The sequence below is a fragment of the Arachis ipaensis genome, chromosome B6 (assembly GCF_059453495.1).
Source record: "Arachis ipaensis isolate K30076 ecotype BB chromosome B6, ASM5945349v1, whole genome shotgun sequence".
NCBI lineage: Eukaryota > Viridiplantae > Streptophyta > Magnoliopsida > Fabales > Fabaceae > Arachis > Arachis ipaensis.
In genome coordinates, this window is record NC_142441.1 from 97742332 (window position 1) to 97765471 (window position 23140).

At 33.7% G+C, this 23140-nt stretch overlaps 1 protein-coding gene across 4 annotated transcripts; it reads left to right on the top strand.

Moving 5' to 3' along the window:
- Nucleotides 1–14711: 14711 nt before the first annotated feature.
- PAP20 (Purple acid phosphatases superfamily protein) lies at nucleotides 14712–19267 on the top strand. 4 transcript variants are annotated; one of them, XM_021104565.2, is made up of 6 exons: nucleotides 14712–14852; nucleotides 15019–15198; nucleotides 17653–17950; nucleotides 18034–18611; nucleotides 18713–18801; nucleotides 18962–19267. In XM_021104565.2, exons 2-6 carry the CDS (start codon nucleotides 15043–15045, stop codon nucleotides 19146–19148), a joined length of 1308 nt encoding a protein of 435 aa, XP_020960224.1. In that variant the 5' UTR covers nucleotides 14712–14852; nucleotides 15019–15042; the 3' UTR covers nucleotides 19149–19267. The 4 variants fall into 4 exon arrangements, with proteins under 4 accessions (XP_020960224.1, XP_016207688.1, XP_088345432.1 ...); XM_016352202.3 differs by having other exon boundaries at nucleotides 14845–14912; XM_088489306.1 differs by having other exon boundaries at nucleotides 14845–14912; nucleotides 18115–18611.
- The last annotated feature ends 3873 nt before the right edge of the window (nucleotides 19268–23140 follow it).

Sequence of the window (23140 nt, forward strand, 5' to 3'; positions counted from 1 at the left end):
TATGTCTTGATGAATTAATTCAAGTATTTCTGTTTTCTATTCAAATACGCTTGTTCTGATCTAAGATGTTCATTCGCGCTTCATTATGATGAAGGTGATGATCCATGACACTCATCACCATTCTCAATCCATGAACGTGTGCCTGACAACCACCTCCATTCTATATTAGATTGAATGAGTATCTCTTAGATTCCTTAATCAGAATCTTCGTGGTATAAGCTAGAATCCATTGGCAGCATTCATGAGAATCCGGAAAGTCTAAACCTTGTCTGTGGTATTCCGAGTAGGATTCAGGGATTGGATGACTGTGACGAGCTTCAAACTCGCGAGTGCTGGGCGTAGTGACAGACGTAAAAGGATAGTAAATCTTATTCCGGTATGATCGAGAACCTACAGATGATTAGTCGTGCGGTGACAACGTACTTGGACCATTTTCACTGAGAGGACGGATGGTAGCCATTGACAACGGTGATCCACCAACACACAGCTTGCCATAGGAGGAACGTGCGTGTGTGAACAAGAAGACAGAGGAAAGCGGAGATTCAGAAGACAAAGCATCTCCAAAACTCCAACATATTCTCCATTACTGCATAACAAGTAACCTTTAATTCATGCTCTCTTGTTCATTTGCAAGTCAACTGATAACCACAAATTAATATCCTGACTAAGAGTTGCAAGATAACCATAGCTTGCTTCAAACCAACAATCTCCGTGGGATCGACCCTTACTCACGTAAGGTATTACTTGGACGACCCAGTGCACTTGCTGGTTAGTGGTACGAGTTGTGAAAAGTGTGATTCACAATTCGTGCACCAAGTTTTTGGCGCCGTTGCTGGGGATTGTTCGAGTTTGGACAACTGACGGTTTATTTTGTTGCTTAGATTAGGAAAAAAAAATTTTCTTTTAAAATTTTCGAAATTTGTGTTCTTTGTTCTTCCTTCATCTTCAAGTTGTTCTTGTTTATTTTTCTTGTTTGACCTTTAGTTTTTCTTGTTCTGTTTCTTTTCTTATTTTTCTTGTGCCTTTTCAAAACTTTAGTTTTCGAAAAAAAAAATTCATTCTTAGTTATTTAAAAATACTTCTTCAAAACAAGTGTTACATTTACAGCCCAATTGGCTAGAGCGTTAGTCTATGTTCTTGGTAATTGGGTATATTCTTTTCAAAATCTTCTTTTTCAAAAATAATTTTTCTATTAAATCTTGTGCCAAACTTTAAGTTTGGTGTTTTCTTGTTGATTTTTCTTTAGTTTTCAAAAATTTTATTTTGGTTTTCTAAAAATTTTGAGTTTGGTGTTCTACCTTCATGTTCTTGTTGTTCTTGTGATTCTTCGAAGTGTTCTTGAGTCTTCCTTGTGTTTTGATCTTAAAATTTTTAAGTTTGGTGTTCCTTGGTGTTTTCCCTCCAAAATTTTCGAAAACAAGGAGCATTAGATCCAAAAATTTTAAGTTGTGTGTCTTTTATGTGTTTTTCTCTTTCATCATAAAATTCAAAAATCAAAAAAATATCTTTTCTTCATTCCACTCATAATTTTTGAAAAATTAGCATTAAATTAGTCATCAAATTTAAAAATCATAACTTTTTTAAATCATATCTTTTCCAATCAAATCCTTTCAATCATATCTTTTTCAAAACTTCCTAACCATTTTTCTTCTTTCTCTCTCTTCATTTTTCGAAAATCTTCACCCATCTTTATTTATTTTATTTTAGTTTATTTTATTTTCGAAATAAATAAATAAAAATATTTTTTCTCTATTTTACATCATCTCCCTTTCTCCATCATGGATCTAAGTGGAAATGAATAGTCCAGAAGGACTCTGGGGTCATATGCTAACCCCACTACTGCTTCATATGGGAGTAGTATCAGTATACCCTCCATTGGAGTCAGTAGCTTTGAGCTGAATCCTCAGCTCATTATCATGGTGCAGCAAAGTTGCCAATATTCCGGTCTTCCACAGGAAGAACCTACAGAGTTTTTGGCACAGTTTTTACAAATTGCTGACACAGTCCATGATAAGGAAGTAGATCAGGATGTTTACAGACTATTACTGTTTCCATTTGCTGTAAAAGACCAAGCTAAGAGGTGGTTAAATAACCAACCTAAGGCTAGCATAAGGACATGGAAACAGCTGTCAGAAAAATTCCTGAATCAATATTTCCCTCCAAAAAGGATGACACAGCTAACGCTGGACATCCAAGGCTTTAAACAATGAGATAATGAATCTCTTTATGATGCATGGGAGAGATACAGAGAGATGCTAAGAAAGTGCCCCTCTGAAATGTTTTCAGAGTGGGTTCAGTTAGACATCTTCTATTATGGGCTTACAGGAAGGGCTCAGATTGCTCTAGATTACTCAGCTGGTGGATCTATCCACATGAGAAAGACAATTGAAGAAGCTCAAGAGCTCATTGATACAGTTGCCAGAAATCAGCATCTGTACCTAAGCAGTGAACCTTCCATGAAAGAAGAGGCTAGAACAGTAACTGCTGAACTCAGTCCTGCAGAACAAGCTACTAAATTCAATCAGCAATTGGATTTTCTAACAAAACAGTTACCCGAATTCAAGGAGAGACTACAAGAGACAAGAATGGCTAATATAAATTTGGAAGTACAATTAAAGCAAACAAAGCAGCAGCTGTCAAAATAAATAACAGAAAAGTGCCAAGCAGTTCAATTGAAAAGTGGGAAAATATTAGATGCCCCTCCTCAAGGTAGCAGGAAGCCAAGAAATGAGCAAACTACCCAAAATCCATCTGAGGACAGTAAGAGCCCAGAGAGGAATAATTCTGGCAATCAAACGCCAGAAATTGGGTGCAAAGCTGGCGTTGAATGCCCAAACCATGCTCAGTCCTGGCGTTCAACGCCAGAAACAAGCAAGGAATTGGCGTTGAACGCCCAAAAGAAGCACAGTTCTGGCGTTCAGATGCCAGGAACAGGTGAGGAATTGGCGTCCAACGTCACTCCAGCTTCTAACCCTGGCATTCAAATGCCAGTGAGGGATCAGACATACACAAGTGCTGATAATAACCCCTCTAAAAAGGCTTCTCCAACCACCTCTGTAGGAAATAAACCTGCAGCAACTAAGGTTGAAGAATATAAAGCCAAGATACCTTATCCTCAAAAATTCCGCCAAGAGGAGCAAGATAAGCAATTTGCTCGCTTTGCAGATTATCTCAGGACTCTTGAAATAAAGATTCCGTTTGCAGAGGCACTTGAGCAAATACCTTCTTATGCCAAGTTCATGAAAGAGATCTTGAGTCATAAGAAGGATTGGAGAGAAACTGAAAGAGTTCTCCTCACTGAAGAATGCAGTGCAGTCATTCTGAAAAGCTTTCCAGAAAAGCTTAAAGATCCCGGAAGCTTTCTGATACCATGCATATTAGAGGGTAATTGCACTAAGACAGCCTTATGTGATCTTAGGGCAAGCATCAACCTAATACCTGCATCCACTATCAGAAAGCTTGGTTTAACTGAAGAAGTTAAACCAACCTGGATATGTCTCCAACTTGCTGATGGTTCCATTAAATGCCCATCAGGCGTGATTGAGGACATGATTGTCAGGGTTGAGCCATTCGCCTTTCCCACTGACTTTGTAGTGCTGGAAATGGAGGAGCACAAGACTGCTACTCTCATCCTAGGAAGACCTTTCCTAGCAACTGGACGAACTCTCATTGATGTCCAAAAGGGGGAAGTCACCCTGAGAGTCAATGAGGATGAGTTTAAGTTGAATGCTGTCAATGCCATGCAGCATCCAGACACACCAAAAGACTGCATGAAAGTTGATCTTATTGACTCTTTGGTAGAGAAGATCAACATGGCTGAGAGTCTCGAATCAGAGTTGGAAGATATCTTTAAAGATGTTCAGCCTGATCTTGAAGATTCAGAGGAATTGAAAGAGCCTCTGAAATTTCCTCAGGAAGAGGAAAAACCTCCTAAACCCGAGCTCAAACCATTACCACCATCCCTGAAATATGTATTTCTGGGAGAAGGTGACACTTTTCCAGTGATCATAAGCTCTGCTTTAAATCCACAGGAAGAGGAAGCACTAATTCAAGTGCTAAGGACACACAAGACAGCTCTTGGGTGGTCCATAGGTGACCTTAAGGGCATAAGCCCAGCTAGATGCATGCACAAGATCTTATTGGAGGACAATGCTAAGCCAGTGGTTCAACTACAGAGGCGGCTAAATCCAGCCATGAAGGAAGTGGTGCAGAAAGAGGTCACCAAATTACTGGAGGCTGGGATTATTTATCCTATTTCTGATAGCCCCTGGGTGAGCCCTGTCCAAGTTGTCCCCAAAAAGGGAGGCATGACAGTGGTTCATAATGAAAAAAATAAACTGGTTCCTACAAGAACAGTTACAGGGTAGCGCATGTGTATTGACTACAGAAGGCTCAATACAGCCACCAGAAAGGATCATTTTCCTTTACCATTTATAGACCAGATGCTAGAAAGACTAGCAGGTCATGATTATTACTGTTTTTTGGATGGCTATTCAGGCTACAACCAAATTGTAGTAGATCCCCGGGATCAAGAGAAAATAGCATTCACATGTCCATCTGGAGTGTTTGCTTACAGAAGGATGCCATTTGGGCTATGTAATGCGCCTGCAACCTTTCAGAGATGCATGCTCTCTATTTTCTCTGATATGGTGAAAAAATTTCTGGAAGTCTTCATGGATGACTTCTCAGTATATGGAGACTCATTCAGCTCCTGTCTTGATCACCTGACACTGGTTTTGAAAAGATGCCAAGAGACCAACCTGGTTTTAAACTGGAAAAAATGTGACTTTATGGTGACTGAAGGGATTGTCCTTGGACATAAAATTTCAAACAAGGGAATAGAGGTGGATCAAGCTAAAATAGAAGTAATTGAAAAATTACCACCACCTGCCAATGTTAAGGCAATCAGAAGCTTTCTGGGGCATGCAAGATTCTATAGGAGGTTTATAAAGGATTTTTCAAAAATTGCAAAACCTCTAAGCAACCTGCTAGCTGCTGACACGCCATTTGTGTTTGACACAGAGTGCCTGCAGGCGTTTGAAACTCTGAAAGCTAAGCTGGTCACAGCACCAGTTATCTCTGCACCAGACTGGACATTACCATTCGAATTAATGTGTGATGCCAGTGATCACGCCATTGGTGCAGTACTGGGGCAGAGGCATGACAAGCTTCTGCATGTCATTTATTATGCTAGCCGTATTTTAAATGATGCCCAGAAAAATTACATAACCACAGAAAAGGAATTACTTGCAGTGGTCTATGCCATTGACAAGTTTAGATCATACTTAGTAAGATCAAAAGTGATTGTGTACACTGACCATGCTGCTCTTAAATATCTACTCACAAAGCAGGATTCAAAACCCAGGCTCATAAGATGGGTGTTGCTTCTGCAAGAGTTTGATATAGAAATAAGAGACAGAAAAGGAACAGAGAACCAAGTGGCTGATCATCTGTCCCGGATAGAGCCAGTAGAAGGGACGTCCTTCCCCTCTCTTGAAATCTCTGAGACCTTTCCGGATGAGCATTTTTTTGCCATTCAGGAAACATCATGGTTTGCATACATTGCAAACTATAAAGCTGCAAGGTTCATACCCAAGGAGTACAGCAGGCAACAAAAGAAAAAATTAATTACCGATGCAAAGTACTACTTGTGGGATGAACCCTATCTCTTTAAGAGATGTGCAGATGGCATAATCCGTAGGTGTGTGCCTAAAGAAGAAGCACAAAGGATTTTATGGCATTGCCATGGGTCACAATATGGAGGTCATTTCGGAGGTGAGCGAACAGCCACCAAGGTCCTCCAATGTGGTTTCTACTGGCCTACACTTTACAGAGATTCCCGAGAGTTTGTACGTAACTGTGACAGTTGTCAAAGAGCTGGTAATTTGCCTCATGGTTACGCCATGCCTCAACAAGGAATCTTGGAGATTGAGCTGTTTGATGTATGGGGTATTGATTTCATGGGGTCTTTCCCACCATCATACTCAAACACTTATATTCTGGTGGCAGTTGACTATGTATCAAAATGGGTAGAGGCCATTGCCACACCCACCAATGATACTAAAACAGTGCTGAAGTTCCTCCAGAAATATATCTTCAGTAGGTTTGGTGTCTCTAGGGTACTAATCAGTGATGGGGGCACTTACTTCTGCAACAAACAGCTTTACTCTGCCATGGTTCGGTATAGGATTCGCCACAAGGTGGCGACTCCATATCATCCACAGACAAATGGGCAAGCTGAAGTTTCTAACAGAGAACTAAAAAGAATCCTGAAATGGACTATAAGTACCCGTAGAAATGATTGGGCACGAAGCTTGGATGATGCTCTGTGGGCTTACAGAACAGCATTCAAGACTCCTATAGGGACCTCTCCATACCAACTTGTGTATGGTAAGGCTTGTCACCTGCCCATGGAACTAGAACATAAGGCCTACTGGGCAACTAGATTCCTAAACTTTGATGCCAAATTAGCTGGAGAAAAAAGATTGCTCCAGCTGAATGAGCTAGAGGAATTTAGATTCACTGCTTTCGAAAATGCCAAGCTTTATAAAGAGAAATAAAAAAGGTGGCATGACAGAAAGCTGTCATCTAGAATCTTTGAACCAGGACAAAAGGTTCTGTTGTTTAACTCTAGGCTCAGGCTATTCCCCGGGAAACTGAAATCCCGGTGGAGGGGACCATATGTGATTATAAGTGTATCACCATACGGTTATCTGGAGCTTCAAGATATTGATTCTGATAAGAAGCTCATTGTTAATGGACAGAGAATCAAGCACTATATTGAAGGCAATGTTGAGAAAGAGTGCTCAATGCTGAGGCTAGATTAAAAGCTCAGCAAGGTCCAGCTAAAGACAATAAAGAAGCGCTTGCTGGGAGGCAACCCAGCCATTAGCTAACTTTTTCTGTTATTTGATTCTATTTTTTTATTTTAATTGCATGAGCTTAATATTAACAAGGTAAAGAATCAATTGCATAAGTTCACAGGGTTACAGAAGGATTCAGAGCACAAAACAGGAAAAAGGAGCTCACTGGCAAGAAAACGCCAATAAAAGGCTGTTTTGGGCGTTCAACGCCCAAAAGAAGCATCCACTGGGCGTTGAACGCCAGTAAGGATAGCCATCTGGGCGTTAAACGCCAGAAAGAAGCATCTTCTGGGTGTTGAACGCCAGAAAGAAGCACCTTCTGGGCGTTTAACGCCAGATTGACAGCATCCTGGGCGTTTAGAAAAATGCCCAGTGACAAAGGAGTTCCTGGCGATTCAACGCCAGAAAGAAGCAACAGCTGGGCGTTGAACGCCCAGGAGAAGCAGCATTTGGGCGTTAAATGCCCAAAACATGCAGCATTTGGGCGTTTAACGCCAGGATGGTGGGGAGGAGGTAAATTCGTTTTTGTTTCACATTTTTTATTTTAATTTTAATTTTTATGTTTCAATTCATGATTTCTTGCATAAACATGTTACAAACCCTAATTTCTAAAAACCCTAATTTCTAAAAACCCTACTTTAAAAATATCAAATGTATCTTAATCGATAAACACAAATTCTCTTTCAATCCAATCCAACTCTTTTTCAAATTTTCCAAAACAAATCTATCTCTTTTCCTTCTAAAATCTTTTCAACTCATCAATATCTTTTTCAAATCTTCACATTATCTTTTTTCAAAATCCAAATTTATCTTTTTCAAATATCTTTCATATCTTTTCAATCTTAAATCACATCTTTTTATATCATACTTATTTTTTATAAATCATATCTTCTATCTTATCTTTTTAATATTTTCGAAAACCCACCCCCTCCCTTTTAAAGCCACATTCGGCTTCCCTCCTCCCTTCCACCATTCGCCACTAGCTCTCCTTCTATCCCTCTCCTTTCTTTTCTTTTGCTTGAGGACAAGCAAACCTCCAAGTTTGGTGTGTTTATCCGTGATCACTAAACTATACCCACTAAGATCATGGCTCCTAAAGGAAAACAACCCACTCCAAGAGGCAAAAAAGAGAATATTCCAAAACTACTTTGGAATCAAGGGAAGTTCTTAACCAAAGAACATTCAGACCATTACTACAAAATAATGGGTCTAAGATCAGTGATCCCGGAAGTCAAGTTCGATCTGAAAGAAGATGAATATCCGGAGATCCAAGAGTAGATTCGAAACAGGAACTGGGAAATCCTAGCTAATCCTGAAACAAAAGTGGGAAGAAATATGGTTCAGGAGTTTTGCGCTAATCTATGGCAAACAGACAGGCAGAGAATATCTGGAACTGCCCTCTATGACTATTGGACTTTGGTCAGAGGAAAGATTGTTCACATCCACCCTGACAAAATCAGGGAGATCTTTAAGCTACCTCAGCTGAAAGATGACCCAGACTCCTTCAATAGGAGAATGATGAGAACAAACAAGGGCTTGGATAAGATTCTAGAGGATATATGCATCCCTGGAGTCAGGTGGACCACCAGCAGCAAGGGTGTCCCAAATCAACTCAAGAGAGAAGATCTCAAACCAGTCGCCAGAGGATGGTTGGACTTCATTGGGCGTTCTATATTGCCCACTAGCAACCGTTCTGATGTCACCGTTAAAAGAGCAGTGATGATCCATTGCATTATGTTGGGAAAAGAAGTGGAAGTTCATCAACTGATCCCATCTGAATTTTACATACTTGCAAACAAGAACTCCAAAGATGCCAGGTTGGCTTATCCAAGCTTAATCTCTATGCTCTGCAAAGATGCTGGAGTAAGGATGGGAATAACGGAATACATCTCAGTAGAGCAACCAATCACTAAAACCACAATGGAAAAACAACAAGTGCAGGATGACCCCATCAAGAGGAGAGCACAGGAATTTCTCCCAGAAATCCCTCAATTTGAATATTGGGAACATCTTGAAGCATCTGTTACTAAATTGCAAGAAGCTATGGACCAAATAAAAGAAGAACAGCAAAACCAAAACAGCATGCTCTGCAAACTGCTCAGGGAACAAGAAGAGCAAGGGCGTGACTTAAAGGAACTGAAGCGTCAGAAGTTATCTCTTGAAGGACCAAGCACCCCACAGACTAGAGGAACATTCACATCCCAAATTCAAGGTTGTTGAGTTCTAATCTTAGCCTTAACTCTGTGATAATTGTTCTTATTTGAGTTTTACCTTAGAAGTTATAGTAGTAGTTAGTAGTTATTTTATCTCCAATTAAGCTATAATTTATTTTTCTCATCATCATTAAACATGAATAAAATAGAAGATTTTCTTTAGAATAAGGAGGCAATATTTTTCGAGTTTTAATAAAAGAAATTCTAATTATTTACATGTGGTGGCAATACTTTCTACCTTCTGAATGAATGCCTGAACAGAGCATATGTCTTTGGAATTTGATGTTCTTGAATGTTAAATATGTTGGCTCTTGAAAGAATGATGAACATGAGACATGTTATTGATAATCTGAAAAATCATAAAAATGATTCTTGAAGCAAGAAAAAGCAGTGAATACAAATCTTGCAGAAAAAAAAAGTATATGAGAAAAAAAAAAGAGAGAGAAAAAGCAAGCAGAAAAAGCTAATAGCCCTTAAAACCAAAAGGCAAGGGTAATAAAAAGGATCCAAGGCTTTGAGCATCAGTGGATAGGAGGGCCTAATGGAATCAAATCCTGGTCTAAGCGGCTAAACCAAGCTGTCCCTAACCATGTGCTTATGGCGTGAAGGTGTCAAGTGAAAACTTGAGACTGAGTGATTAAATTCAAGATCCAAAGCAAAAAGAAGAGTGTGCTTAAGAACCCTGGACACCTCTAATTGGGGACTTTAGCAAAGCTGAGTCACAATCTGAAAAGGTTCACCCAATTATGTGTCTGTGGCATTTATGTATCCGGTGGTAATACTGGAAAACAAAGTGCTTAGGGCCACGGCCAAGACTCATAAAAGTAGCTATGTTCAAGAATCAACATACTGAACTAGGAGAATTAATAATACTATCTGAATTCTAAGTTCCTATAGATGCCAATCATTCTGAGCTTCAATGGATAAAGTGAGATGCCAAAACTGTTCGGAAGTAAAAAGCTACTAGTCCCGCTTATTTAATTAGAATCTGAGCTTCACTCAAAAACTCTGAGATATTATTGCTTCCTGACTTATTTGTATTCTATTTTATTTGTCTAGTTACTTGGGGACAAGCAACAGTTTAAGTTTGGTGTTGTGATGAGCGGATATTTTATACGCTTTTTGGGGTTAATTTCATGTAGTTTTTAGGATGTTTTAGTTAAGTTTTTAGTATATTTTCATTAGTTTCTAGGAAAAATTCATATTTCTAGACTTTACTATGAGTTTGTGTATTTTTCTGTAATTTCAGGTATTTTCTGGCTGAAATTGAGGGAGCTGAGCAAAAATCTGATTCGGGCTGAAAAAGGACTGCTGATGCTGTTGGATTCTGACCTCTCTGCACTCGGAATGGATTTTCTGGAGCTACAGAAGTTTAATTGGCGCGCCTCCAATTGCGTTGGAAAGTAGACATACAGGGCTTTCCAGCAATATATAATAGTTCATACTTTGCTCAAGGATAGATGATGTAAACTGGCGTTCAACACCAGTTCCATGTTGCAGTCTGGCGTCCAGCGCCAGAAACAGGTTACAAGTTGGAGTTCAACGCCAGAAACAGGTTACAACCTGGCGTTGAACGCCCAAAACAGCCCAAGCACGTGAGAAGCTTAAGTCTAAGCCCCAGCACACACCAAGTGGGTCCCATAAGTGGATTTCTGCACTATCTATCATAGTTTACTCATTTTCTGTAAACCTAGGTTACTAGTTTAGTATTTAAATAACTTTTAGAGATTTATTTGGTACCTCATGACAATTTTAGATCTGAACTTTGTACTCTTTGACGGCATGAGTCTCTAAACTCCATTGTTGGGGGTGAGGAGCTCTGCTGTGTCTCGATGAATTAATGCAAGTATTTCTGTTTTCTATTCAAGTACGCTTGTTCCGATCTAAGATGTTCATTCGCACTTCATTATGATGAAGGTGATGATCCGTGACACTCATCACCATTCTCAATCTATGAACGTGTGCTTGACAACCACATCCGTTCTACATTAGATTGAATGAGTATCTCTTAGATTCCTTAATCAGAATCTTCGTGGTATAAGCTAGAATCCATTGGCAGCATTCATGAGAATCCGGAAAGTCTAAACCTTGTCTGTGGTATTCTGAGTAGGATTCAGGGATTGGATGACTGTGACGAGCTTCAAACTCGCGAGTGCTGGGCATAGTGACAGACGCAAAAGGATAGTAAATCTTATTCCGGTATGATCGAGAACCTACAGATGATTAGTCGTGCGGTGACAGCGCACTTGGACCATTTTCACTGAGAGGACGGATGGTAGCCATTGACAACGGTGATCCACCAACACACAGCTTGCCATAGGAGGAACGTGCGTGTGTGAACAAGAAGACAGAGGAAAGCAGAGATTTAGAAGACAAAGCATCTCCAAAACTCCAACATATTCTCCATTACTGCATAACAAGTAACCTTTAATTCATGCTCTCTTGTTCATTTGCAAGTCAACTGATAACCACAAATTAATATCCTGACTAAGAGTTGCAAGATAACCATAGCTTGCTTCAAACCAACAATCTCCGTGGGATCGACCCTTACTCACGTAAGGTATTACTTGGATGACCCAGTGCACTTGCTGGTTAGTGGTATGAGTTGTGAAAAGTGTAATTCACAATTCGTGCACCAAATACTCACCACAAAACTTAGATAGAATTGTAGAGGATGAGAAGAGCGACGTGTAGCCGTAAACGGTTTGTCAATCGAAGTTCCAGAGAGAAAGTTATAGTGATTTAAAGTTTGGAAAGTTAGATTTTCTTTCTCTCTCCTCTCTATCGGCCCATCCCTCTCATTTTTAGGGTAAATGAGATGAAATGCTCATAACTAATGTTTATATATATTGGGTCTTGGGCCCACTTGGACCCGGTTCACTTGTTTTAGTCAGTTGGCCCAATTTTGGGCTAAAACCTTTAAGATTGGAGTTTTAAATCATATTTTAAATATTTCTAGCTTCCCAAATTATAATTTCTCATTTTCTAACTTTATTCACTTATAATTAATTTATTCAGCTGCAATACCGGATAGATCTCAACCGATATTGCCGGTCAAATTTTCAGTGCGTATTTTTACGTAAAAAATTATGTTTTTCGATTCAGAAAAATTCACTGAGTCCAAATATCATATTTAAATTATCGAATTGCGATTACTAAAATTTCTAACCATGTTCGTTCCTATTTAATTTATTATTTAATTAATTACGGTTTGACCAGATTTTACAACATACTTGTTTTAAAGAATTTCAATTTATTCTTAAGAATCTATAGAAGTATATTATTTTTATGTTTAATTTTTTTAAAATATTAAAATATAATTTTCAATAATTACTTATTTATAAAAAAATTATAAATTTATTTGCACAGTTATAAGATTTTTATTCCTATTTCAAAGACGGAATATTTGATATTACCATGCACAAAAAATAAAATTTAATACATATAATTACTATTATATTTTTAGATTTATTATCTATCATATATTTTTACAACCAAAATGTGTTATATATCACTTTTTCATTATAATTGAAATCAAATCTTTCCCTCCAAAATTAAAGTATTCTCTCCTCTTCTCTTATATATCATTATCAATAACTAATTAATTACAAATTTGACAATCAAAATGTATAACATCACATTCTTTAATTGTAACTAAAATTAAATTAAAATTAATAAATACAGCTATATTTCTATTATATATTACTAATTTTACAACCAAAATGTGTGCCATATGTCACTCTCTCATTACAATTGAAATCAAATCTTTCTTCAAAATTAAAGTATTCTCTCTTCTCTTTTTCTTTCTCTATCTCTCTCATTCCTTTACCCACTCTATTTCTTTTATATACCATTTTCAATTACTAATTACAAATTTGACAATCAAAATATGCAACATCACATTCTTTAATTGTAATTAAAATTAAACTAAAATTAAAATTAAAATATAGCCATATTATATTACTAATTTATCAACCAAAATATATGACATGACACTCTCATTAAAATTAAGATAAAATATTTTTTTTAAAAATTAATAACCTATTTTCTTCTATCCTCTTATCTATCTCTCTCCCTTCTCTATTTCTCTCCATTCTTTCACTCTATCTATAATTTATAATTTATATTTTATATTATTAATTTTTGACAAATCAAAATATATAACGAAATATTCTTTCATTTCAATTAAAATAAAATATTTTTTTACCAAAATTAACAAACTCTCTCCTTCTTTCTTATCTTTCTTTCTCGTTTCTCTCTCATTTTCTATTTTTCTCAACATTTCTATTATACAAAAAATAAAATTAATAAAATAATATAATTCAAATAAATTTATAAAATAATAAAAAATAATCCTGTAATGTTATTTACATAAAAAAATATATTGTTGTTCTTATTATTATTATTATTATTATTATTATTATTATTATTATTATTATTATTATTATTATTATTATTATTATATGCATATTTTTTTTAGTTTTTTTATTTAATTTTAAACTTTTATCATTTACTTTTCTAATATATATTTTTATATCTCTTTCTTCAAATATTTATTACATATAATTTGAAGAGAATATTAATGTTGTGATTAATAATTAATTAATTAGAATCAAAATTTAATTGTTTAAAAAATTGATTTTGAATTAATTTTATAATTATTAATATAATTTTTTATACTAAAATCTAATTATATTTTTATATATAAAAAGAGAAAAGAGAAATAAAAATATAGATTAGAATAAACAGTAAAAATTTGAAATTAAATAAAAAATACTAAAAGGTATACATATAATAATATATTTTATGTGAATAATATTACAGGATCATATTTTAATTATATTTAATTATAAATTTAATGTATTTCTACTAATTTTATGAATTTATATTAATTATATTATTTTATTAATTCTATTTTTTATAGAATAGAAAAGTAAAGAGAGATAGAGAATGAGAGAGAAAAGAGACAGAAAGATAAAAAAAAAAAAGAGAAAGAAAGTTTGTTAATTTTGAAGAGAAAAATTTTATTTTAATTGTAATAAAAGAATATCTCATTACATATTTTGGTGTGTCAAATTAGTAATATAAAATAGAAATTATATGTTATATATAGAGTGAGAATAGTAGAGAGAAATAGAGAAAGAGAGAGATATAGATAAGAAGATGAAAGAAGAGAGTTTATTAATTTTGAAAAAAATATTTCATCTCAATTTTAATGCATGAGAGAGTGCCATGTGACATATTTTAGTTGTTAAATAAGTAATATAATATAGTTATATTTTAATTTTAATTTTAATTTTAATATTTTAATTTAATTTTTGTTGTAATTAGAGAATGTTATGTTGTATATTTTAATTGTTAAATTTATAATTAGTTTTTAAAAATTAATAATATTATATAAGAGAGATAAAATGAATGAATGAATGAGATAAAATAAAAAAGAGAAGAGATAACTTTTTATTTTAAAAAAAATAATTTTAATTATAAAAAATGATATAGAAGATATTTTAATTATAAAATTAATAATATATAATAAATAGAATAGATCCAACCAATCGTTTAATATAGATATATTAACAGAGACCATATATATGCTGAGAATATCCTTTTAATTTCATGAACCGGGGTAAGCCAAAAGACACATCCACGTTGAAGGGTTGACACTCGACACATAATTGAATAGTTTCCTCGTATGAAAACAGAGACACCAAACATTAATTAAATTCTGAAAATAATTATTATATTTTTCATTGTACAGCTATATATATTGGACAAGGTAAAATATTTTAGGCATCATCATCATCATCATCATATATATAATTTGTTTTTGCGCTGTGTACGTGACACCGTCCTTAGTTTTGTTCTTCCTTAATAAATAACAATTACACCCACCACTTCTCATATCAACAGTAGTTTATATATATCTATCTGATCTGTTGCAGTTACTCATCAATAATTTCAGTAAGATGGGGATGGTGATGCAAATGCGTCTCTTGCAGATGGTGGTGTTATTCATCGGAGTATTTGAATTAAACGGCGTCGTTTGTTCTTACACTAGGCCTCCTGTTCGTAAAACCATCTTTGTTCCTCATGACGATGATGATTCCAACTCACCAGAACAGGTAATAAACTCTAATCTATCTCACTACTCAAGTTTTAATTAATAAATTAAATTAATTTTGTGTATGTGCAAACATACATACATACAAGTGTGTAACTTTGAATATTGTTATTGCTTGCATTTTGGTCATGAATTTAATGAAATAAAAATTTTATTTTTTGGATCTGTCGCGATAAATATATGTATGGATGAATGGCAGCATCATCATCTTCATTAATTGCTACTATTCTGTCGGTGTAGATCGTAGTTTCATAAAATTTCCCGATTAACGGTGTGTATGTAAGTATAGTTAGGTGAAGAAGACAATCAAATGATGATGATGATGCGGTTATCAATTTGGTTGGGGAAGTCGTGGGGAGTGGTGAATTGTGACTTGTGGGTGATGGATTGTTGCACCCAAATACCGAATAATGTGTACGCTGTCACATTATGAAAATAATAAAAATCATTGTTATTATCTGCCTAATTTTGTACCGTTTTCAAGAGTAGATATCATATCATATATAATAGAAATGGGAAAGAAATCCTAAAATATAATGGATGTTACTGCTATACTTTATTGGCTTGACGCATCTATCTTATATAATAATTACAAATGTCCTAATGGAATTTTTATGGATACTAAAGATAGAATCAATTTTTTAGGACGCCATTTTGTTTTTAATTAAATATCTATAACGTATAATTTTATTTTTTTAATTAAAATTTTTTTACTCTTTTTTATTAAAATAAGTTACGTTTACTTGAAATTACATATATGCATATTAACGATATAATTTTTTGGTTACTTCAAATAAAATAATAATAATAATAATAATAATAATAAAATAATTATTATTATTATTATAAAAATATATTTTATTAACGTAATATTAATTTCATTTTTTAACATTTATCATTAATTATGAAAGATAAAATTATATAATTTTGTAGCAATTAAAATATTTTTTATCATATTGTATAATATTAAAAACAATTGTATTTATTATATTAATAAAATACATATTTTATATTATTATTTGAGAAAACAAAAAATAATATATATTATCTCGAAGCATATTTATTAAAAATAAGTCAAAACATAGCTTATTTTTATTTTCTAGTGAAAAGATTTTAATAAAAAAGCTGTCATTAAACATTTCTTGGTATCATTTCCTCAATTGATTATTGTTCTGTGAGGACAATTTATCAACACAAACCATTGTTGTATACGGAGTGGATCACATAACCGCAGTTTTAGTTTACGGATTTTAATACCATTTTTGTATTTGATGCATGCAACACGGAGAGAAAAAATAACGAAGAGGTGAGGAGTTACTTTCATAGATAGATATTTTTTTTATGAGAATCTGTTCTTTTATGTTTATTAATTTTTAAAATAAATTTATACACTATTTTTCGTCTTTTTCACATAGAAATCTCTCTATTACAGAAGGAAAAAACTCAGATGCAGTCGATTTCACGTAAAGTTGATACCTGAGAGCCGTTAAATGATTTGACTGATTTGACTAAATTTTCATCTAACAGTTTTCAGATATCAACTTCACGTTTACCTTTATAGAATTATTCTTTGTATTTTTATTTGTTTTTCGCTGGAGCTCTCCTCAAGTTTTTGGTTCGTTTTCTATTGCTGTTTAAAGATTTATGTTATTAAAATTTAATTTTAAGACATTTCTATAAAGAAAATTGAGATTGTTATCTAATTATATATTTATTTGTTTAAAGATCATTTGAATAGTAGGTAAAAAAGATAAATATATTTTAAGAGTAAACTATTCTTTTTAACCTTGAAACTTTAAAACACTAATAATATTAACTACGAATGAATAAAATTAATTATGTAAAAGATGATTTTTATGTGATAAAAGTATCTAAAAGTTAATTTTATTCATTTGAATTTGTCAAATACTCTAAACCTTTTCGTCTTTTAAAAATACAAAATTAGTTTTGTTTATTTATGAGTATATTTTTCAATATTAAAATTTTATAGATAAAAATAGTAGTTTATTTTTTAAAAAATTAACTGATATTAATTAAAAAATTACTCTCTTGTTAAAAGAATACATAACTTATACAAAATATATTTTATAGCCTTGTAGCTAATGTTCCTTTTATTATTATTATCAACCCCGTTACGTTACTAATAGTATTTTGCCAACTTTTTCCAACTTTTATTTATAACTGTATGAAAGTGTCTTTGTGGATGTGTCTAATAAAAATATCTTTTTTATGATTGTGTTTAATAAAAATGTCTTTATAAATATATTTTTTAAATGTGTATCTTTATATATGTATTTAAAATATAATAATTAATTATTATTAGTAATAAGTTGGCAGATAATATATTGGTACCCTATACTTTTCCTATTATTATTATTATTATTATTATTATTGTGCATACAATTTCCAATGTTTATCGTTGTTCCCTAATTAGTAAGTTTGGTGGGCGTTAAAGGTACATATATCTCAAGTGGGCCAAGATAAGATGAGAATATCATGGATCACAAGCAACTCAGGCCCAGCAAAAGTTGAATTCGGCCCATCTCCTTCTTCTACAAGCGCATTCTCTGAAACTGGTTCTACCTCGTCATATCATTATACCTTGTATGAATCTGGAGAAATTCATGACGTGGTAATTGGGCCACTGAAGCCCAACAGTGTCTACTACTACCGTTTGGGTGATCCACCTTCTAGCCGAACCTACCAGCTCAAGACTCCACCCTCTCAATTTCCCATCAAGTTTGCAGTTGCTGGTAAGTCATTTTTAGGTGTTCTCAAAATAAATACTCTTTTTACAACTACTAGATATAGATACGATACATGTTTATCTGTTTAGGTGATCTTGGACAAACAGAATGGACAAAGTCAACGTTAGAGCATATAGAAAAGTCAAATTACGATATGCTACTACTAGCAGGTGACCTAGCCTACGCAGATATGGTACAAGAGCTATGGGACTCGTACGGTCGGCTGGTTGAGCCCTTAGCGAGCCAGCGTCCATGGATGGTGACGCAAGGGAACCATGAGATTGAGAAGATTCCCATCATCCATAGCGAGCCCTTCACAGCCTTCAATGCCAGGTGGCGAATGCCCTACGAGGAGAGCGCTTCTGACTCCAACCTCTACTACTCCTTCGACGTGGCCGGTGGTGTCCACGTCATCATGTTGGGTTCCTATACTGATTTTGAGGCTGGCTCTTCGCAGTACCAATGGCTTCAGGGGGACTTGAAGAAGGTCGATAGGTCCAAGACTCCTTGGGTGGTGGTGTTGATCCACGCGCCGTGGTATAACTCCAACCAAGCTCATCAGGGTGAGAAGGAATCCGTCAACATGAAAGCGGCTCTCGAAGGTTTGCTCTACCAAGCTCGTGTTGATCTTGTTTTTGCTGGACATGTTCATGCTTATGAGCGCTTTGTGAGTATTTTAATCTTATTATATTCTTCGTACTCAAGGCTTTATTGTGATTTAACGTCTAGAATTTAAAATGAAATGACTTTTTTGTTTTATATTTTCAGACGAGAGTTTATAAAGACAAAGCTGACAACTGTGGTCCAGTGCATATAACAATTGGTGATGGTGGAAACCGTGAAGGCCTTGCTACCAAGTAAATACAATTTTGACTTCTTTTCTTTTCCGCCTATTAACAATATGGATTTTTGAAACTCAAGATTCACTTCTAAATCTAAGCCAGCAAGCACAATAATAATTGATCATGACTTTGGGTATTTATTATAATAAATTGTCTCTGATTTTTATGTTGACAGCTACATAGATCCGAAGCCAGACATATCGATATTCAGGGAGGCTAGCTTTGGGCATGGAATATTGGAGGTATTTAATGCATCACATGCACTTTGGAGTTGGCATAGGAATGATAATGACGAAGCTACTGCTAGTGACTCTGCTTGGTTAACAACCCTCTCGTCTAATCCTGCTTGTAAATTATCCTAGTTAGGAAAAGTGTTCCTAGCTAATATATCCATTTCTCGATTATTGCAATTTATTAAAAAGAATACTGTTGATATATTCGTCAGCTGATGCCATGACCAAAATTTAGAATTATCTGTCACTAATTTTTTAACCTTTCAAATTGATCTAATTTGAATTGAGTAAATTTAAAAGGTTAAAAAATTATTGTAACGTTATTTCCTTTATTAATATACTTACAAGGCTCATAATTTAAAATCTAAACAAGGACAAAAATTACAGAGTAGCTGAGGGAGCAATTATTCTGGAATATTACCTGAAATCAAAAAGGTGAAAATGGTCCTTAATATTGCGATCTGAATGTTTCTCAAAGTGCTCCAGTCCACTCTTTGAACGGTGGTAGGAATACTTGTAAAAAATTTTAATGATATTTAAATTAGTAAAAACTTTAAACATAATGAATAAAGTTGGGCGAAAAATATTTAAAATATTAGGATATTTATAAGGTAGACTAATGATTTAGTCATACAGTAAACCTTTTATGCTGGTAATGGACAATTATTTTTTCACTACAAAAAAAAAATTATGCAATGTAGAGTTGGTTATCACTTTCGTGATAATAATTGAACTAAGAAAACAATTTTTTTAAATTTTGGTCAGCATATAATCAGCAAAAAAAAAGTGAGTTATTGAGTAAAATCTCACACCAATCTTACACCATTAAAATCAACATTGATGACTATTTGATAGTTACAAATCACAAAAATTACTAGTTCCTAATACTCCTCTTCAACTAATATAGGAGTCCTTAATTTACTCTCTACATCGAGTCGAGTTAGAAGTAATAGAACCTGAGTTTTTGCTATTTGACCTGTTTAGTCGAGTCAAGCAAGTCCAATCCAATTAGAAACATTGGTTGAACGAAATGTATTTATCAGACTTATATCTATGTGTTATAAAAAAGTCTAGTTAACATGTGTTTTTAGGACACAAATTAAAATTATTAATTAAAAAATTATAAAAAAATATATAAAATTTAATTTTAATATATTTTCTGTACGTGTAATTATTAAAATAAAAATTTTAGTTAATAATCTTAATACTTGCCTTTATTAAAAGACATAATAGCTAAATTTATGAATTTTTTAGTTAAATTAAATAAATATAGTATTTACAAAAATAAATAAACGGTGAGGTAATTACAAAAATGTATTATTGGTCACATCTCGGACATTAAGAGAAATTTTTAAAAATGGACATATCTCAAATGCACAGACTCCGTTCTGTGATAGAGTAATTGCGAGTCACATTTTAGGTGTAATCGGTATATGAACAAACGCTGATATCGAACACTGGGTATTTGATATGCCGTTTTGTGAAAGGGATCTCAGCATCCAAAATAAACGCAATTGTTTTGGATGGGGGTTCAGCATCCGAGATAAGCACGATTGCGTATATAAGTCACAAGTCACAGCATCCGGGAATAACGTGCATTATTACAACCCTTTTTTCTATTTTTGTGAGTTTCTAGACGTGTGAATTCGAGTTCTTTCAAAAAAATGGCCTCCCGACAATATGTTCACGAAGGAGAAACCTACCAACACCGCTGCTGGGAGTCTCCGGCACATACTCATCTTCGGACGCTGTATCGCTTGACGATCTGGACCCGGTAACATAAGTTGAATCGCCCTCACTATCGTCTTCGTCGACACTATCATGAGGTTGGGTATAGTGGATCGGTGTCGTCTCGAGCAGTACAACTTCAGGAGTCGAAGATGACAGCCCACCACTAACAACCACGTCACAGACCGCAGCATACAACTCCATCACATGTTGCGGCATTAGTCGTGCATGTACGTCGAACATTACCCTCACATGCTGATCCCCATCAATCCAAAATAATCGGTTGATAAATCCACCGTTCGAAAGCGCGTGCAAAAATCTATATGTAATCCACTCAATCTCCTTCGTTCCTACTCCCTCTATATTACTCACCATGACTGTCTTTAGCGCATCCAGGCTATCAACCTAGTAGGTGCACAACATGACAGTCTTGTCAAATTCGAAAATCACTCATTTATCACCGTGTCTGACTATCCCATTGGGATAAACCACAACAAAGAAGAATTGATTATTCTCCATTAGAGAAAAACGAAAAGAAGAGAAAAAAAATATTGGTTTGTGAATTATGTGAAGGGATGTATTGGGATGAACTTTATAAATAGACTTATTCTACAATATATCTTAGGTGCATATACATCTACACTATAACACACATATCTCGGGTACTGAGACCCTAATTATATCCTTGACTGTATCTCGGATGCTGAGGGGGTATTAGGAAGTTGCGTTTATCTGGGATGCTGAGAACCCTTTCACAAAACACACGTATCAGTGCAAGTTCATATCCCGAGTGCACCCAAGATGTGAGTCACAATCACTTTATCACAAAATGGGATTTGTGTATCCGAAATATGCCCACTTTTAAAAAACCCTCTCAGCATTGGAGATGTGATCGAGAATGTATTTTTGTAATTATCTCACTGTTTACTCTTTTTCGTAAATATTATATTTATTTAATTTAAATTAAAAAAATCTCTAAACCCACCGTTATAAAATAGAAAATATTTAAAGGACAGAAAAAAGAAGAGACGTTTAAGATCTTTTTCTGCTGTAGAAAAAAGAGAGAGAGAGAGAAATCTTTCTGTGGTCAACAATAAAAGCCTCTTACACATGATGAGGGAATGAGGGATGAGCTGATATGAGTAAGTAACTAATATGGGTTGAAATTTGAAATTTCAATGCATTCCGTCACTTGTATTCGATCGTTGATGAAACAAAATCATCAATCTGCATTGAATGATGATGCAATGCAATCATCCCCAACTCTTGACTCCTTCTTTTTATTTAGTCCTTGATAAAAGAAATTATGAATGCCTCATGGCTCATTACCACTCTGCGTTATTGTAATTATGAAACGGGTGATGCTAGATAGCCAAAAAATAATTACAATATAGGAATATTATATAAAAATTTTTACTCTCTTGATAAGTAAGTAATATACATTTCTTTATCACTTATCCTCCTTATCACCTATTATTTTGCTGTATGTTTGGAGTTATTAATGTTCTTTCCAAAATTAATTTCAGTTTCTTCCAAATTAAATTCCTAACATCTCTCAATTACATTATTATCCATTAAAATGCAATAATTCTCTGCAAAAAATATGAAAATTAAATTAAAAAATTTTAACAACTTCTACTATACAACTTATATTTTATATATAGACTATTAAAAAATAAAAAATAAAATATAAAATATAAACAAAAATTAAAAATAATTTTTTAAAAAAATTATTAACTCGTCATATTAAAATCAATAAATAAACATACATATGAATATTAAATAAAAATATTAAAATAATTAAAATCATGGCCTATTAGTACACATATGAGATAATTTGAAAAATACAATAAGACGTATAGTTTAAAATTTGATAATATTAATTATAAAAATTTATTAATTATAAACATGATAGGTATGAAATTATAAATATTATGAATACAAATTATAGATGTTATTAACATAAAATTATGGATGTTATGTGTATGAATTTATAGATGTTATCTGTAAATTAAATTTATTAATTGAATAAATTAATTTAAGAATTTGATATTTTTTTAAATCCAATTATGATAAAATTTAAAAAACATCTGTGTTAACTTTATATTTACATATGCAATAACTAAAATATGATATGTGTATGGATGTAATATCTAATAAACATGAATTTAATTTTTAAATGTTAGTTGTATGTAATTATGGATGTTATGTATATGTACGTATGAATGTTATGTGTATGAACTTAGTTAGTATACAATATAATTATAAATGCACATAAAAGCACAAAAAAAATTAAATCAGTTTATTATCATACCTCATCAAAACTAGTGTGGTTTTTCATATTCTGAGTCCGTCTGTTGTTCAAATTTTTTATCAGCACCTTCTACCATAAG

What these genes read in the sequence shown, in the direction of transcription:
- PAP20 (XM_021104565.2), top strand. Translation starts at nt 15,043, where the DNA reads ATGGGGATGGTGATGCAAATGCGTCTCTTGCAGATGGTGGTGTTATTC. An exon ending in TTCATGCTTATGAGCGCTTT is followed by an intron (nt 18,612 to 18,712) that starts GTGAGTATTTTA and finishes TTATATTTTCAG; the next exon opens with ACGAGAGTTTATAAAGACAA. An exon ending in CGTGAAGGCCTTGCTACCAA is followed by an intron (nt 18,802 to 18,961) that starts GTAAATACAATT and finishes TTATGTTGACAG; the next exon opens with CTACATAGATCCGAAGCCAG.